This window comes from Lactuca sativa, chromosome 5 (assembly GCF_002870075.4).
Source record: "Lactuca sativa cultivar Salinas chromosome 5, Lsat_Salinas_v11, whole genome shotgun sequence".
Taxonomy (NCBI): Eukaryota; Viridiplantae; Streptophyta; class Magnoliopsida; order Asterales; family Asteraceae; genus Lactuca; species Lactuca sativa.
In genome coordinates, this window is record NC_056627.2 from 187421501 (window position 1) to 187439713 (window position 18213).

The 18213-nt window shown below is 35.9% G+C and overlaps 2 protein-coding genes across 4 annotated transcripts; both read right to left on the minus strand.

Annotated features, from left to right (window-relative positions):
• Positions 1-387: 387 nt before the first annotated feature.
• Positions 388-3621, minus strand: LOC111897206 (transcription factor GAMYB). 2 transcript variants are annotated; one of them, XM_023893159.3, is made up of 4 exons: positions 3133-3621; positions 2188-2556; positions 815-1640; positions 388-688 (listed from the first exon to the last, which is right to left on the minus strand). In XM_023893159.3, the coding sequence occupies exons 2-4, from the start codon at positions 2554-2556 to the stop codon at positions 522-524; spliced, it is 1362 nt and encodes a 453-aa protein (XP_023748927.1). In that variant the 5' UTR covers positions 3133-3621; the 3' UTR covers positions 388-521. The 2 variants fall into 2 exon arrangements, with proteins under 2 accessions (XP_023748927.1, XP_023748926.1); XM_023893158.3 differs by having other exon boundaries at positions 2188-3621.
• An 810-nt stretch (positions 3622-4431) lies between these two features.
• On the minus strand, positions 4432-9969 carry LOC111897208 (uncharacterized). Of its 2 annotated transcripts, none has more exons than XM_023893161.3 (13): positions 9518-9969; positions 8482-9315; positions 8083-8394; positions 7860-7954; positions 6837-7706; positions 6237-6378; positions 5986-6145; positions 5602-5765; positions 5373-5449; positions 5155-5254; positions 5003-5064; positions 4800-4917; positions 4432-4711 (listed from the first exon to the last, which is right to left on the minus strand). In XM_023893161.3, the coding sequence occupies exons 1-13, from the start codon at positions 9689-9691 to the stop codon at positions 4535-4537; spliced, it is 3285 nt and encodes a 1094-aa protein (XP_023748929.1). In that variant the 5' UTR covers positions 9692-9969; the 3' UTR covers positions 4432-4534. The 2 variants fall into 2 exon arrangements, with proteins under 2 accessions (XP_023748929.1, XP_023748930.1); XM_023893162.2 differs by having other exon boundaries at positions 8482-9370; positions 9518-9653.
• Between the last annotated feature and the right edge of the window lie 8244 nt (positions 9970-18213).

The window sequence follows — 18213 nt, forward strand, 5'->3', positions numbered from 1 at the left end:
GTTTAACTGATTTATGTTGACAACTTGTTCCTTTTTCGTAACTACTTAGCAACATTTTATACAAAAAAAAAAAAAAAAAAAAAAAAGAGTTAAGGCAAGGCATTTTTTTGCTGTTGTAGAGTATTCGTAGTTAAAATTTGATGTACTTGGCGTCTCTTTTACTCCTCATGTCCTATTTAGCCAAGGTATCGTCCTTGATTTAATTCCTCCCAAATGTAATGATTATCCTTTAATTTTGACCAGGATTCTAAATGCTGATTTGTTGGATGATTTGACCCTCTAATGTTATTGAGGTTGATTAACAAACTGGAAGACAAATTCAAATGAAGTACCAGTTTTTCTTTCTAGAAATTATCCTAAAATGTAGTATCAATAATAAGCGAAACATATTCCAAAGAGGTTTTCAGCATATCACAATATCCCAACCAAATAGTAAAACAAGATCCGGGTTTAAAGGAATTACAAACAAGTGTTATTTTATGAATTTAATAAACAAGGATAATAATAATAATAATAATAGTTTAAAGATATTGAGACCCTGTGTGGATTGTTGTAGAGGTGTCATCGTGATGGGAAACAAGTGAAGTTATGGGATCACTAGAAAACCAGTTTAAGCCAAGAAGAGAATCTGGCCTCAAACAGCTGACGTCATTCCAGATGTCATCAGATTCACCTGCTTCCTGCTTAACTTTACACCACCAAAAACACACAATTATTCTTTCTTTCTTTCTTTCTTTTTTTATCATTATTAGTATTAACAATCAATTATTAGTAAATAAAAAAAGGAAAAGGAAAAAAGAAAAGAAGATGTCACCTGAAGTAGCCTCAACTGAAAGATGTTCATCCATTGAGGTTCCACTGATTGGAGTATATTCACTAAACACTGATGCAGCTGAATAAGTCAATGGGGAACCATAACAATCCGAAACCAAATTCTGATCATCAACATTGTTGAGATCATTCTTGGTTTTCGAGATTTTTAAGGTTTCTGATTCATGGAGCACAGCTTCTAACAGACCACTGTTCCTACGTGAGTGGGAATCAGATTCCGACCACTCAATTTCAAAGGAAGAACAAGAAGAAGAAGAAGGTGGTGCACCATGAAAATATTGGAGTGAAGGGAGCTCATTCTTCATTGCCCATAAATTAGGCTCAAAAGATGAACAATTGTTGCCATTTATAAAGGCATGGCTACCTGTGCATGTATTATATAAGTAAGATGATGATGATGGGGTCAAAGTTTGACCAATCTTCTCATCTTCATATCCATTCAAGCCAGAAAAAACATCACCAAGACCACCACCACCACCGCCACCGGGCCTGAAGCGCTTGGGTGGATATGGTGTTGGCATAGGGAATGCGATATCAAGCAAGCTACTTTCGGTGGGAATTTGATTTTGATAAAACTCATGATTTAGTATGAAATCTTTGTAATCGATGGATGGAATGTGGAGGTTAGTGGTTGGTGGGAAAATTCCGGAATCGCCATTGGGGAACATGAGCATGTTTTGATTCTGGGAGTTATCGTTGAGTTGTTGGAAAGAGATGTCGTGAGGGTAAATTGGTAATCCGGCACGTTGCTTTCTTTTGGTCCTAGTGTTCCAAAAGTTCTTGATTTCGTTATCTGTGCGCCCGGGTAACTGAAACCAAAAAGTAATCAATGACCCATCGGCCATGTCAGTGTACGACTACGACATGACAACACATAACAGGTTGTTCTGCGTTTGATTGGACTGGGACTGAACTGATGTCAATGAATAAAAAATTGTGATTTATGTCCCACACACAAAATTTCATAGCAATTAATCAAAAAAATATATATATATATATACAAATTTTTAAAAAACCTAAAATGAGTCATCCAGTATCAAAGAGTAAATATAGAGCAAAAACAATATATGGTATCCAAGCCCTAATAGCCAAAAAGCAACAAATGCAAACTGTTACCAAAGGCAAGAATGGTGGAACTGTGAAAGTGCAGCAGTTTGGGAGGAAACATACTAAACCCTAAACCCCAAAATATAAACATCTATGGTATCCAAACAGAAACAAAGCATTTCAACATCTATTGGTTTCATTTTGACTTGTTTTAGTTTCATCTTTTTTGGCATACCTTAAAGCAACTTGATAAGTTACAAATGCATATAACATAGGAAACATAAAAGTATAGATGAGAAGAGCACAGACCTCAACAGCCATACGTGCCCATTTGTTTCCCATTTTAGCATGAAGTTCAATGATGAGGCGTTCTTCTTCAGGGGTAAATGCGCCTTTTTTAAGGTCAGGTCTTAAATGATTTGTCCAGCGTAAGCGACAGCTTTTACCACAACGAGATAGCCCTGAGAGCTTCTGAACAGCATTCCAATTCCCCTCTCCATTCTGGCTCACGTATTCCATTAAGATTGCATCTTCAGCAGATGTCCACGGACCTTTCTTTAGTGACCCAAATCCTGTTCCTTCTACCATGTTTCTTTCACTTTCAGTGCTACCTTCATCAAAACTTGGTGAATTTTTGCAGGATATTCTCTCTTCACTTTCACTTGTCATGTTGCTCATCTCCATGAACCACAACAACACCATGTTAATCACAAATACAAAACCAAAAAATAGATGAATCACACTAAGGAGAGACAGTATTCAAAAAAAGTTGAATTTTAGTCAAGTATTGGATAGTCACATTTGATTATCTGAATTCCATAACAAATTACCAATTTCTGTAACCATTTAAGAGAATGTGTTTGTAAAACAGGTTAAACTAACCCCATAAATGGCATGGCAGAGTTTGATGGAAACTTGCTAATTAATACAACTACATTGGGTAAAATTAAACAATCTATAAGCTGAAACATACCATGTAAACTCTTGCTCACGATAACACCTCACCACAAAACATATACTAATAATGATGATTATGATATTTTAATATCCGAATTCCATAGTGTATAGTTACCATAATACAAATGACACTACAATCATCAAAATCACATAGAACAACAACAACGAAAAACTTGTATATGGCCTCAAGCTCGATTATTGAGAAATTAGCAGAAAAAGCATGCACATACTCACTCATTTACACACGCACAGTCATGTATTAATGCTACGAATAAGTAATTAAGTGGGAGAATTTACCTTGAAGAAACTTTTAATCGCTCATCAAGTGGCCATAAGAAAAGGATAACTAATTTATTGAAACAAGAACTTAAAGCAAATCAAAGAGGAATTCAATGTAAAGAAGTCGATATCAGTAGAAGAGAAAATTACGAAGTTGAATGAAAATTCGGTGAATTAGATCTCTGAGAGTCATGAGTAGGGAAAAGCAAGGCATATCGTAAAGAAATTTCTATATATCTCGAGGAAACAGGTTCAGATCTACACCTAAAATCGAAAATCAAAACATAGAAAGAATGAAAGTGATGAGGAGATTGAAATTGAAAAGGCCTAACCGTAATCAGCAAAGAAAAAAACGCAGGATCCAATCATAGAATCTTTTGAAGAAGATAAATATAGAGTTACAGATAAATTATAAATATATATATACAGATTAGATGATTGCTTGAATTTCAAAGAAGATATATATGAGAGAGATGAAGATGATCGGAGCCCAGGTTACTTGTGGAGTAAACCCTCTTTTATTGCTGCTACTGTACTTGTTTTTTTTTTCTTTTTTTTTTTATTGTTGTTGATATTAATATTATTCCCTTTTACTTGGTACTTTACTCCAAGTAGAAAGTAGAAACTACTCTCTCATCCCCCAAATAAAACCCCAATGCAAAGAGACACTTCTACTTAATAATTATATATTTTTAATGACTTTTTCCTTTATTAAGTTGGCTGAAGTAAATTACCCAAAAAAAAAAAAACTTTCATTCAATGATAATAATTAATAAGCTTAACAAAGATCCAACTTTGAAGATACTCGTATCTATAATAAAAATACTTGATTTTTTTTCCCAAACTGTATCATCAATTTGTCTAGTTTTTTTTACCATTAGAATTATCACATATTCAAGTCACATTTATTTCCCATAAATGTTCTAGTTTTCCCCAATTATTTACATAATATTTTGAAATTAAAACCTTTAACAAATCTTTTATTTCATTAACATTATTTCAAGTAATTGCCATATCATCCACTAACAAATAATTCCATAAACTTTGGTCAATCGACATGAGAAATACATGATATGTTCGGCAACAAATTTTAGGAGTTTGTAGTTCTCAAAAAGAAATCACAAAAGTACATGTTAGAAACAAAAAAACTTATAATCCAAAAAGGTTACTTCAATAGTTCAATTGGTTTTCGAGAGCTTTTAGCCTTTGTAATTCATGTAATTTAAAACCTTTCAAAAGCTACTTTTGTCAAACATTATGCACAACCAAAGAATGGAAGCTAGTTTTGTAAAGATACCGATATATATATACCTCATGTAGGAAAATAAACAAGACATGATATAATTACACACAAAAAAAAATGTCATCAATCAAAAACCACATACACGTGAAAGAAAAAAAAAAGTTGATAATAAGAGTTTTAGAAGGAAAGAATATGGTGGCCCATTTCTTTATTAATAACATCTGAAAAATGGTGATTGTAATTGAGGTACTCCCAGAAGCGTGGAAGACTGAACTCCACATTCTTAGGAGACTTGATATAGCATGCATACAATTGTCTCATGTTTTTCTCAAATGCTTCTTTAATGCTCACAACCTGTTAAAGGAAATAGCTTTATGCTTTATTTAATCACTAATAATATAAAAATAAAAAGTAATTAATAAATGAAGACAGTAAAAATGACCTGAGCAATGTTGACAGCTGATTTGTTTGGCACAACAAAAGATCTGAAGTCCAATGCACATTGCAAAATGCTTTGAATAATCTCAGCTATTATTTTCATATCATCCGATAAAAAACATCTGCAAACAATATAAAAAAAACAAAATGTAAAACTGATAGCTTCAGAGTATTATACTTCAAGAACATAGTTTTAGATTAACTTACATGCATTGTGAATCATTGAGATAATCCATATGCACAATGTCGAGATCTGTCAAATCCTTAACCTAATCAAAAACAAAGAATTATTACTGAAAAATTGCATAAGTTCAATTAACATGAATTAAATATGAAATTTAATAATGATTATTCAGAACCTTATGCTTGAGAGACTCTAGAAATCTACACCAGGATACATGTGATAACTGAGACTGAACATATTGCTGCAATGTTGATACAAAATGGAAAATCTGGTGCCTGAAACATACAAAAATTGGAATCTATAATCCAAAAACACAACATATCAAGGGCAAGAAAGTCTTTTATATGTGTTTCTTGATAAAATAAAAATGTTTATTGTCATATTCAAGAGTACCTCAATTTCACCATGATATTGAAATGGGATTTTTGTACATCAGAATGACGATTCTTGTTGGTGAAATGCATGAATTCCTGTATATCAAAAAAAATATATTAGGACGGATTTTTTTGCTGAAAAGACTAAATTGACCACTACCCTAGAGATATGTGAACCCTAAACCCTTAGGATTTAGGGTTAAGGTTGTCTACATGCACAATGGAAATCAATTGCTGCAGTAGAATACCTTAAATGAACACCATATTTCAGTCAAAGAAGATAAAGCAAGTTTGACTTGTATCAAAAAACTAAAGATTTGAGCATATATCTTCAATGCAGCAGGAGTCAAAACAATGCTCACTGGCCAATCTACTCTGTAACCCAGGCCTAATACATTGAAGGACTGTATACCTGCAAATATACCATATATAATTATATATATAATGAGTGTATTTTTGGTCATTAATAAAAAAAATGAAGAATGGAAGTAAATTCCTCCAACAGTAAATCCATCAAACCATGGAATTTGAAGGATTGTGACAGAATTGGATTCCATGCATTTAACAAACCAAACACGCAACGAATGGAATCTTGGATTCCAATTCCATCAGAATCCACAAACCAAACATACCAGTTGCAAAACCAGGGAGAGATGTGGAGCCTTGTTCTTTCATGTAAACAAAGAGTCTATCTTTATAATGGTCTCTTTCACATGAAGACCTCTGAACTGAAAGTTCTAGAAGCCCCTGAATTTCAGATACCCTTTTATCTGCCTCTGTGGCATACCATTTCTATAAAATAAATATAAAAAACAATTTAGTATTACAATCATCAAAGCATAAAACTTTCTAGAAGAGACTAATGAAAAAAAAATAGTTATACATGTTGCCAAAGTGACACGATAAATAAATCTGCCCAATCTGCTGATTCCATCATGTGGTATCTCCTCAAAGCCAACAAATGTTCTTGTAAAGAAAAACCTTCCTCAAGTAGCTTAATTGTCAATTTACTCACATAAATATATCTACCAACATTAAGGGGAACATGAACTAATACAAAAGAGTAACTTACAGAAATCGTCCCTGTGGTATGTCCAAAATTACAGATTAGGTCCCTTGCAAACTTATTTAACCTTTTTCATCCCTGTAGAGTATGGATTTGTAACGTTTTTAACCTTTTTCAGTCTTTTAATTTCCGGGCCCCACAGATAAAATCCGTAATGAATTAAGATGAATAAAAATAGAAAGCGAGGGTATAATGGTCTTTTTTGTAAAAGTTAACAGTAACTGTTAAGTGGTATCCAACTCAAGTATGAAAAATGTTACAAATACATACTACAGGGCTGAAAAGGGTTAAAAAAAAAGTTTGCAAGGGACCCAATCTGTAATTTTGGACAATATCAAAGGGACGATTTCGGTAATTTACTCAAAAGAAAATGACCCACATACTGTAAACGGCTATGATCTAAACTTTTAAGGATACTGGAGTTGAATCTCCTCCAACAAGCATTTCTCAAGAACAAAATCCAATGGTATCTCAATAACTGCAGCCACACCAATCTTACTATGGTCACCAGGGCGGAGGATTACATTTTTGTTGCCAGTGCCACTAAGCATAACTTGCCAACCACCACCACCACCATTTGGTGACAGTTCTTGTTTTTGGTGATCAGTTTTGAAACGAATATCTTCATGTTTATGGAATGAAGTCTTGTTGACAGGGAGTGTATCATCACCAGGGGCTTTATGGTAATTTCTCTTCATGGGAGCAGTATTATTAGCTGGAACTGAGAAATGGTCAGTTCTATTAGAGCTTCCTATTCCTAATCTATCTACACATTCAGTAAAAGGATCTCGTATTGACTTAAAGTCAAAAGAAGGTAAATTGACTTTGGAAGATGTTTCACGAAGTTTGCTTGTTCCTTGTATTAGGTTATTAGCAGATTCAACTTCCCATGATTTCAAGCTTTTTAAACTCAAAGCAACATCTTCTATGTTCCCTATAGCATTACAAATGGGATTAAGTGGTTGATTATTCTCATATTGAGTTTTTTCTGGTGTTGATGACAAATCATTCCTATATGACTCATGTGAAGCACTTCCTATGGTGGATGGACTCTTAACTTGAGAAGAATTTTTAAATGGAATATTGGAAGAGGTATCTGATTTAAATTCTAAAGCAGAAAGGTATTTTTTCTCCAGATCTTCTGCATCATGAAAAGATTCAATTATATTCTCAGATTTCTCTATGTCTTCTTCAGCAGATGAACATTCGGATGAATCTAATGGATCATTCTCATATGAGAACTCTTCTGTCATGTTAGATAGATCGCTATCCACTGTATCAAGACGCCTGATGAACAGAAAGAAAGATGTAAATTAGAGCTTTATATGCACATCAATTTAATTAAGTCCGCACAATGTTACCTAATTCATTTCAGGGTATGCATTGCTTTCTTAAATAAAACATAAAGAGCTTTTAGATAAATGAACAAAGAGATCTTACAGATTTTGATTCATATTCTTTGCTGAAGAAGATAGTAATTCCAGACTTCCTCTACCATTAGAAACAGAAATTGGTGGTGTAGAGTGTGGAATTACCTGTCAACCATAACAAGTTAAGCCATGAATTGTGGGAGATAAATATTAAATACCAATAATATACTGGAAAAGGAAGATATACTAGAATCAATAGTAAACAAGAATAGGTATGGCTTTTGTGAAATCACCTGATGATATCTGAACTCTAGGTTTGGCAATTGATTTTTGAGTTTCTCCATCATGATTTTATAGTAGTCTCTTCTTGCAAGTACCATTTTCTCAATTCCTTCTTTACTGAAAGCCATATGAGATGCATGTGACAAATGGGAGCTCGATATTTTACTCCAATATGGAAGAAAGTCCTCATAAGTACGATTCCAACTCCCAACACCATCAGAAAATTCCAGCAATTTTATCAGTACTTGAAGCTGCTGACCAGCCCTAAACAGTGGAATCAAGAATTCCTTCAGAAAACATGGAACAGAAACTCCATCTTCCTCCTGTAATGAAACATCCACATTGCAAGAATAAGTATCAAATGAGTACTAAAACCATTGAAAATAAAAAGATAATACAATTCAGTTTACCCTGATGGTGGCTGAAGGGAAGTCAACAAGAACTCCAGTGTTAGAAAGTGAATAAGATTGATGACTATCAGCTTCAGCCACTATGAACTCATTAAATGGATCAACAATTTTGGCCTTGAAAATCCAGGATCTAATAAAGTCAAAATATGGTTCACATGAGCGAACAAAGAGAGTTTTGAGAAGTGAACAATGGACTGGATCAGCAACCTTGAGCTCGTTGTACAAATAAGTAAGAAGATTTCCACCTCTTGGAAACTCACTAAATTTTGTTTGAGTACCTAAATCCTCAAGGGGTGAAAGTGAGAAACAAAGAGCTATATCATGCACATTGCATATGCTTCCAATAACCTCAATTTGACTTCTCAATTCTTTTGTATGAAGAAAAACCTCCAGCAATGTAACCTCAGAATGTCCAACACTTGAAAGACAGCCGATCATGCTATCATTAAGTGATAATCTTCTCAAGCAAACAGAAGAAGATAAAGTATCTAATGCAGCAATGTAACCTTCCAAAACATCTCCAATGGCGACTGCAAAAGCCTGGTTGACCAGACTGTATGGAGGATAATTGCTGCTTGCCTCATCCGGATTTAAGTTTGTGAAGTGACTAATAAATTTATGGAGAAAGAAAACTTCACAGCCCATGCAGCCTAAGGATCTAAGTATCTTCTCAAGAGCAAGTGTACTTACAGATTTGTTCCATAGACTAGGAATTCGGTGAAATGTTCTGTCTGTTGGATCAGAACGGAATATTGTGCATAGTCTGTCAATGCTTGTAAGAGATGACTCTAATCCTTGCAGAGCGTTCATTGCCAACCTTACTAAACTAGCCTCCTGAAGCATACGTAAAAATAGGTTTAGTAATATCCCACCAAAACCATCTTAGAGTCTGAAAAGTGAAAAGTAACAATAACCGAGTCAATTACAATATTTTGAAGTACCGAGTTCGAATCATCAAAAGCAATTGGACATTTCTTTTGGAAAAGGAAGTAAAATTGATGTTGAGATGAGGGGTATAACCAGAAAGAGATCTTACAGAAACAGTTGATGTGTCGTAGAGGCGTCTTGAAATTGAAGGAGAGGAAATAGATGTTGAAGTGACAGAACGTCCACTTTCTGTAGGAATTGATTCCCAAGGTCTAGGTGGAAGCCATGGATCTTCGACCTTCAAATTGTTAAAAAGCGAGGTAAAGTCTGTATCGACAGCCATCGTCGCTGGAGAAGATAATGCCGGCAATATCGTCGATGCGGGAGGTGATGGTTTCTCTTTCCCGCTGTTGTTTTCCCTTTTTAAGCTGTGATGAGAGTTGAGGATGAACGAGGAATTTGAAAAGAGTGTTGGGAAATCTGCGGAGAGACGGCGAATTTGTGATCTCCGACCGGTTGATAAAGGGGATGGAGGGAATTTGAGAGGGCAAGTTTTTGTAGACTCGAAACTTTTACGCCTTTTCTTTAAGATGTAAAAATAAAAAAAATAAAAAAATAATAATAATAATAATAATAACTATAGTGGTGTGTCCCGCTACACGGAGGTTAGACGGTTTAAATATTTACGCTTAAAGAATAAAGAATGCGTATGTTCACTAAATGGTATGCTTTGAAGTTATTTCCATTTGCTTTCTATAGGGGCAGATGTGTAAAAACAACGATGAACCGTTTGATTTCTTAGTATTTATGATATTGGTTGTTATCTGATTTCCTTTATATTGGACATATGTATTGTATGACACAATATGGATCAAAAGACATTTGTTCATTATAAGGTCATTACAGGATTTTAGATTACAGCACTGGATGCAAAAGAAGCTCATGCTGGCGGATGGTCCTACATGATTTTGTTGCATACTTTGATCGCTACTGACATGTTTTCCTGCATCGTCTCGAAGGTATCAAGCATCAGCGCGGTGTCTTGCTCAACATCAGTGATGACGTGGTTGGTGATTATAAGTTCCTTGTATGGTAGTTCGTCTGGGGCATCTTCTAGTAGTGTGTGCATGGTTGTGGTGATTGTTGTGTATGTTTGTTGGAGATGAGCCAAAGATGTCTTCATGGTTTGGAGCTGCTCCACAAGCTTCTGCATTATGGTGTTCATGGTGGTTATTTGGTGTTTGGTGGAAGACCCGTTCATTTGGGGACGTGTTTTTATAGGGGATGATTGTGGTGATTGAGTTGTAATAAATATAGTGAATTAAATGTTCTCTTGGGAAGTGATGGATATAAGGTGGCTATGTCTGGATTAAGAGGTATTGAGTGGTTTTTTGTCTTTTTTGGTTGATATAACTTTTTGGGTTCGGTATTGCATGTAATTTCACACGTAATGTATGGTAGTTATATGTCACTTTGACCGTAGTATCTGACTAAATGCTTATGTATGTTTTATATAAATGAAATATTAATTTGTGTAAGTTTAGAAATGTCTACCATATATATTCATAAAATATGTCGTTGATGGGTCTTCTTTGGATAACAATGATTTTTTATTAGATGGATATAAATAAAGTATAATGTATATATTAATGAATTGGTTATTTAGATTATTACGTCTGACATCCCCTTTCTACGATATGTATATATATTAATTGGATATGGTTACTTTTTATGATTATTTACGAATGTGCCTTTAGAAGGCTATTATGCACTCAAATAGATATGGATGCTTCATATTGTTAGTAAAGTCTTTTGTCATTTGAGTTTTAGAGTTACGGTTAAGCAGTTTTTGATTTGTGTGTTAGTGTCCTACTTTTATTATATGTCACTTCAGAAAGGTATTATATACCTAAAAGGATATGGATGGGTAAGCATTTTGTTAGTAAAGGCATCGGCGAAAATTAGAACAATAGGATTATTGCATACGGAATTTAGTAGAATTAGTTTTGGGTAGCTACGAGTCATAGTCTTATTCTTATATTACAAAAGATAGACTTATTAGCCCAGGTAAAAGACAGTTTTTTGGTTAATTTTGCGTCACATCCGCTATTTGTTGATCTGTTTTGCATTATCTTTTGGGGTAGGACTTGCGACGTGTTGAGTGAAAGTCAGTAGTCTGTTATAAGGTACTTTGGTTAAAAAAATTATTTTGCTTCTACCTTGACTGGAAGCCAACACAACTAGAATTACCGGTGGAATCATCAACACTAAATCGATAAAGAAGGTAGAGAAAAAGAATAGATCTGACCCAGGCAGATCGGTGTTTCCAGGCCGATTCGACTCCGATCTAGTAACTATTGCCTACATCATTTTTGTTTTGTTTTGGTGGGTGGTGGTGGTTGTGTAGAGAGACATAGACGATTATAGGATAAGGAAAAGACTGGAATAAGGTGTGATGTTGGTAGGGATAAAGAAAAATGGAGCACCGATTCAGGGTGGGGGTTGTTGCCGGAGAGCTGGGCAGAAGGGGGAGTTGATGGGGAAGGGTGGTGATTATCGCGTTCACAAGTCGATGATGACAATAAGCAGGCGTCAGTGGTCGAGAGATGTAATCCAAATCGATGGCGCTAGGGTTTCTAGGAGGTGGTGTCGTCGTTAGAGTCGATGGGTAGTATGTGATGCAGTGATGGTCGATAGTGGATATGAAGGGGGTAGTGAAGGTGGAGGTCGGAATAAAGGAAGGAGACTGGTGGTGTACGGTGGGTATTTTATAAGAGAGAGAGAGAGAGAGAGAGAGAGAGAGAGAGAGAGTATTTTATTTTTGTTTTATTTTTAATTGTTTTTTAATTGCATGTTGTAATAAAAGAAAATTGTAAAATAAAATAATAAGGGGCAAATCCGTCATTATAAAAAAGTTCATAAGAAATTGGACCAAACTCGCAACAAAACAAAACTATTGGACTATCTTTGCGAGCCAAACCCATTTTGGACCAAAGTTGCTAGTTTTGACATACCACAAGGACCATTCTTGCAATTTTGTCTAAATAATAGTATATTTTTAAAATAATCTTTCATTGCATATTCTCTAATAATAAAGATATGACAAAATTGCAAAAATGGTCATTGTGGTATGCAAAATTTTGGGGTTTTAGCCCAAACCACGAGTTTTTTGGATCCATGGTCCTTTTGGAGTGGTTTCCATGTGGTTTTGGTCCCTAGACTTGACTCCCGTTAAGTTGGATATGTTAAGCCCCCTCACGTGCCTAACATGTGAGGGTAATTTCGTCATTTCATATATTAGGGACCATTTTTGCATAAACGTTTTTTTGGATTAATTCCTTTTAAATACCCCTACTTACTGTGATCTTCTTCCCTAACGTTCCCCAACGTCTCTTTTCTTCTACCCTTCTTCTTCTTGAGCTCTGCTACAACAAAAATGGTGCTATGTTTTTGTGGAAAAATTGTTGTGGTGAAAACGTCTTGGACCCCTCTGAATCCAGGAAGGAGATTTTTTGCATACCCTATGAATGATTCCGTTTGTGGGTTTATTGGGTGGCTTGATCCCCCAATGTGTGCTAGGGCTAAAGCCATCATACCTGCTCTGCTAAGAAATTTGAATTCAGTGTAGGAACGGTGCAATGAGCTGGTTAGAAGTACGAACATGCTACATGATCAATGCAATGGACTGATATGTAGGAACAACATGTTGGTGGCAAATGCCAAAGCATTGAAGGATGACAATTTGAAGCTGAAAATGTACATGTTTGGAAGTTGGTTTTTCTTTGTGATTGTATTCTTCTGTGTTTGGTTTGTGTAGGGGTATACTCTGAAGGGTGTTTTGGTCATTTTGTTGTAATTTTATGTGATCATGTTTGTAGTGACTTATGATGATAATGATATATGTACAATTTTATGATGCAAGCATAATGAATGTTTTACCAAAATGGTATGAATGTATCAGAGTTAACATATGAATAGAAATGATATGAATGTATTACCAAAATGTATATATTAGAACCAATTGTACATAACCAAAATGCACATTTCATTAAGATTTGTAATATAGCAACCGAAGTTTCTAAACATAACAACCAAAGATTCTAAACATTACCAAAAGGGACACATTACCATACCTAAGATAACAACCAAGTTTTCATAACAACCAACCAAAAGTTTTCAACAAAATATTGTAAACATAACAACCAAGTTTTCATAACCAACCAAAATCACAGAAAACCCCATACATGCATGACACATTACTTCTTGGACTAATTCCCACCTTGCCCTTTACAGGTCCTAGAGTTGTGTCCCTTGTTCTTGATGGGTTTTAGGTAAAACAAATAAACTAGAAAACAATTCCTAAGTTCACATGCAACCTACTTTGGATCTATGTTTTAACTATTGAACATACAACTTTGAATTGCAAAAAAAGAACCCTGGAGGAGAGAGGCTAATTTCGAAATTAACAAAATAGGGTTTAAGATTAACATACCTTTCAATTGTTATAGCAAACAATTGATAATCCTCTTAATCTTGATATTGATCTTCTTGGAAGCTTAGCACCACAAGTGTAATGCCTCTAATGGAATCACACCCAAGAACTAGCAAGAAGGAAACTAGAAGGAGAGAGGTTGGAGAGAGTATGCAATTTTCAGCCAGGGTTTCTTCCAAAGAATCAGTGACCTAAAATGTGAGTCAGGAGGCTCCTTAAATAGTTGAACGATCTAGGGTTTAGGGGAAACCCTAGTTATCATTTGCTTAGGGCCTAAGCAAAACCCAAGGGCCTTATCTTGGACCCCTTGGACGAATTCTCTAGGGTTTCCCCTAGGGTTTTCGTCCACCTCCTTCCAAGGGGGTTTTGGATCCTTCCATTCAACTATCAGTTAATTGCAAACTAGTCCCTGCACTTTATAATTAATTCTTTTTACCCCAAAATTAATTCTAATTAATTTATGGCTAACTATTAATTAAACATAATGATTTCTTACTAATATATTAATCTTTTAACATATTAATAAATTAATTTATTAATCTTATAATAAATTAATATCTCTCCTTTCATAATTTTCTTGTTCGGTTGCTGGGTTTGAGGGCAACCCAAAAGGACTGTGCTGCTATCAATTCAAGTACATACCAATCATAGTTATGGGCTTAGACACCTAATCCAACAGTCTCCCACTTGGATAAGTCTGTAACTATAATTGCTAGTATGTCTTCTAAATTTGACCAGCAAATTGTAGCTTCCAAAAAGCTGTTGCCGAACTCTGACCCAGTCAGTTACGTGTCCTAAGATAAGTGATCATATAATCCTTCGTTCTACTAGATATCCCTAGACAAAAGACATGGAATGTAATCAACCCTTTTGTCCAGAATCTATGTTTCCTGATTCCTGATTTGTGATGATGTAGGACTTCTAATTGAACACATCAATTTAGTCCTAGCTGGGCCCAGCACATAAGTCAACACCAAATCATCGAGGGGCCCACAAATATCGCTTTTCCGGTTAGGGCAAAAGGAACGAATAAACGTTGACTCATATGCTTGTATCTTTTACTCATCAAATTATACATGAAAATACGTTTTATAACACCAAGTTACTGATGCATTTTCGTATCACCAATGCATGACCGACTTGCAAATTACAACTCATATATCGTCATTTCAAGATTATAAGATATTATCGTCTCAGTATTACTCGTGATGAATCCCATGAAGTAATACTATGAGCGAGGGTTTATCCAATACTCAAATCTCAATTTCTGAGTACTCATGAACGTTGCGGCAAATCTATTGCCATGTCTATCCTTAGACAATCTACAATCCAGTTCATGACAGTCTTGATTCACTACTTACTTCCAAAAGTACGAGCGACTGTGGAGTTTGAATAATCTTATTATTCGGGAAGTAAAACATGCAAAAATGAAACACAATAATAAACAATTGACAAAAGGTAGAAACCAATCTTATAAATAATACTTTATTATTTAATCACCAAAAGTCAATTACATTTACTTTGTTACAAGTTTCAGAACAAAACTAATCTAACTACTAAAACTAATATCATCTTTCAGTCCTATGCTCTGAGCATGCTGAATATGCTTAGCCCTACTCAAACCCTTTGTAAGGGGATCTGTTGGGTTATCTTCAGAAGACACCCTCTTTACTATAAGATGGCCTTCTTCTACTCTATGTTTGATGAAATGGTACTTTCTGTCGATATGTCTGGTTTTACCATGATCTCTCGGTTCCTTTGTTAAGGCAACCACTCCTTCATTATCGCAGAACAGTTCCATAGGCTCCTGGATGGTTGGAACAACTCCGAGATCCTCGATGAAGTTCCTCAACCAAGCTGCTTCTTTTGACGCTTCACTCGCTGCTATGTACTCTGATTCACAAGTAGAATCAGCCACCGTATCTTCCTTGGAACTCTTCCAAGTAACTGCTCCTCCATTCAGTAAAAATACCCAGCCTGACTGAGAACGGAAGTTATCTCTACCCGTCTGAAGGCTAGCATCACTGTAACCATCTACTCTCAAAGTGTCATTGCCACCAAGCACAATGACCCAATCCTTCGTTCTTCGCAAATACTTGAGTATATTCTTTACTGCTATCCAATGAGCTCTACCTGGGTTTCCCTGATAGCGACTGACCATGCTCAAAGCAAATGCCACATCAGGGCGAGTACATGTCATAGCATACATGATCGATCCGACAGCGGAAGCATAAGGTACACGACTCATGTCATCTATTTCCTCATTTGTACTCGTGCATTGAGTCTTACTCAATTTGGTATTGCTCTGGATAGGTAGCTCTCACTTCTTAGAATTTTCCATACTAAACCTCTTTAGTACCTTATCCAAGTATGTGCTCTGCCTAAGTCCAATTAGTCTCTTCTTTCTATCTCTCAATATTCTAATCCCAAGAATATAGGCAGCTTCTCTAAGGTCTTTCATGGCAAAACACTTTCCAAGCCAAGACTTAACTTCGTTCAAGGTTGGAATGTCGTTACCAATAAGTAATATGTCATCGACATATAACACCAGAAAAGTTACTATACTACCACTAGCCTTGATATACACACAAAACTCATCTTCACTTCTAGAGAAACCAAACTCTTTGACTTTCTCATGGAAGCAAAGATTCCAGCTGCGAGATGCTTGTTTCAATCCATAAATGGATTTCTCAAGCCTACACACTCTATTGGGAAACTTTGCATCGACAAAACCCTCTGGCTGATTCATGTAAACATCCTCAGCCAACTTCCTGTTAAGGAAAGTAGTCTTGACATCCATCTACCATATTTCATAGTCATGAAAGGCAGCTATGGCGAGCAATATCCTGATAGATTTAATCTTGGCTACTGGCGAGAAAGTTTCATCATAGTCAACCCCTGGGGTTTGTGTGAAACCTTTCGTAACCAGTCCAGCCTTGAATGTGTGTACATTCCCATCCATGTTTGTCTTCTTCTTGAAGATCCATTTGCAACCAACTGTCTTACGACCTGGTGCATTATCAACCAAATTCCAAACTTGGTTGTCATACATGGACTTTATCTCGCTGTCCATTGCCTCTTTCCACTTAGAAGCCTCTGGGCCTGCCATTGCTTCCTTATAAGAGACTGGTTCATCTAAATTCACCAGTGTCCTATCACTGATGAATGTGTCACCGTCTGAAGTAATATGAAAACCATACAACTCGGGTGGCACACTCACCTTAGTGGATCTTCGAAGAGTTAATGATTTATCAACTGGTTCAACATGAACTGTTTCCTCTGGTTGAGTGCTAGTGTCATCTAAGGTTCCTTCATTGGTTGACTCTTGAATCTCTTCAAGGTCAATGGTACTCCCACTGTCCTCTTTGAATATGAGCTCTCTTTCTAAAAAGACTCCTCTTCGAGCTACAAACACCACGTTCTCACTAGGTCTGTAGAACAAATATCCAAAAGACTGCTTTGGGTAACCAATGAAAACACATTTCTCACTTCTTGCTGCTAGCTTGTCGTGAGTCTCTCGTCTTACGAAAGCTTCACAACCCCAGACTTTAATATGTGCTAACGAGGGAACTTTCCCTGTCCACATTTCGTGAGGTGTTTTGGCAACCTTCTTTGTAGGGACAAGATTGAGGATGTGGGTGGCTGTCTCTAAGGCATACCCCCGGAAGTGAATAGGAAGCGAAGCACGACTCATCATAGAACGAACCATGTCTAACAAGGTTCGATTACGCCTCTCAGCTACACCATTTAACTGTGGTGTCCTAGGAGGAGTCAATTGTGAGACTATCCCACATTCTTTCAGATAGTCGTTAAACTCGATACTAAGATACTCCTCGCCTCTATCGGATCTAAGTATCTTTATCTTTTTGCCCAATTGATTTTCGACCTCATGTTTAAACTCTTTGAACTTTTCAAAGGTTTCTGACTTATGTTTGATTAAATATACATAACCATATCTACTATAATCATCAGTGAAAGTCACATAAAATCGATTAGCATCTCTTGTGGTTGATCTGAAGGGCCCACACACATCTGTGTGTATGAGATCCAACAGACCTTCACCTCTTGCACAAGACCATGTGAATGGTGATTTTGACATCTTTCCCAAATGACAAGATTCACACAGATCATCTGATTTTAGGTCAAATGATTCCAACACTCCATCCTTTTGGAGTTGGACTATGCGTTTCTTGTTAATGTGTCCAAGACGACAATGCCACAAGCATGCCTTGTCTACACTATTAGACAAGTCAATATTAAACACACTATTTCCTAAGCTATCAACACAAGTCACTGTTTCATACACACCATCACAAGGTAAAGCTTCAAACACAAAAACACCATTCTTATAAAAAGAAATTGAACCATTCAAA

Coding starts and splice junctions, on each gene's coding strand:
- LOC111897206 (XM_023893158.3), bottom strand. CDS start 2,580: ATGGTGTTGTTGTGGTTCATGGAGATGAGCAACATGACAAGTGAAAGT. Junction 1,641..2,187: donor GGGCACGTATGGCTGTTGAG/GTCTGTGCTCTT, acceptor TTTTGGTTTCAG/TTACCCGGGCGCACAGATAA. Junction 689..814: donor TTCAGTTGAGGCTACTTCAG/GTGACATCTTCT, acceptor GGTGGTGTAAAG/TTAAGCAGGAAGCAGGTGAA.
- LOC111897208 (XM_023893161.3), bottom strand. CDS start 9,691: ATGGCTGTCGATACAGACTTTACCTCGCTTTTTAACAATTTGAAGGTC. Junction 5,766..5,985: donor TCTCCCTGGTTTTGCAACTG/GTATGTTTGGTT, acceptor GTATATTTGCAG/GTATACAGTCCTTCAATGTA. Junction 5,065..5,154: donor TAGAGTCTCTCAAGCATAAG/GTTCTGAATAAT, acceptor GTTTTTGATTAG/GTTAAGGATTTGACAGATCT.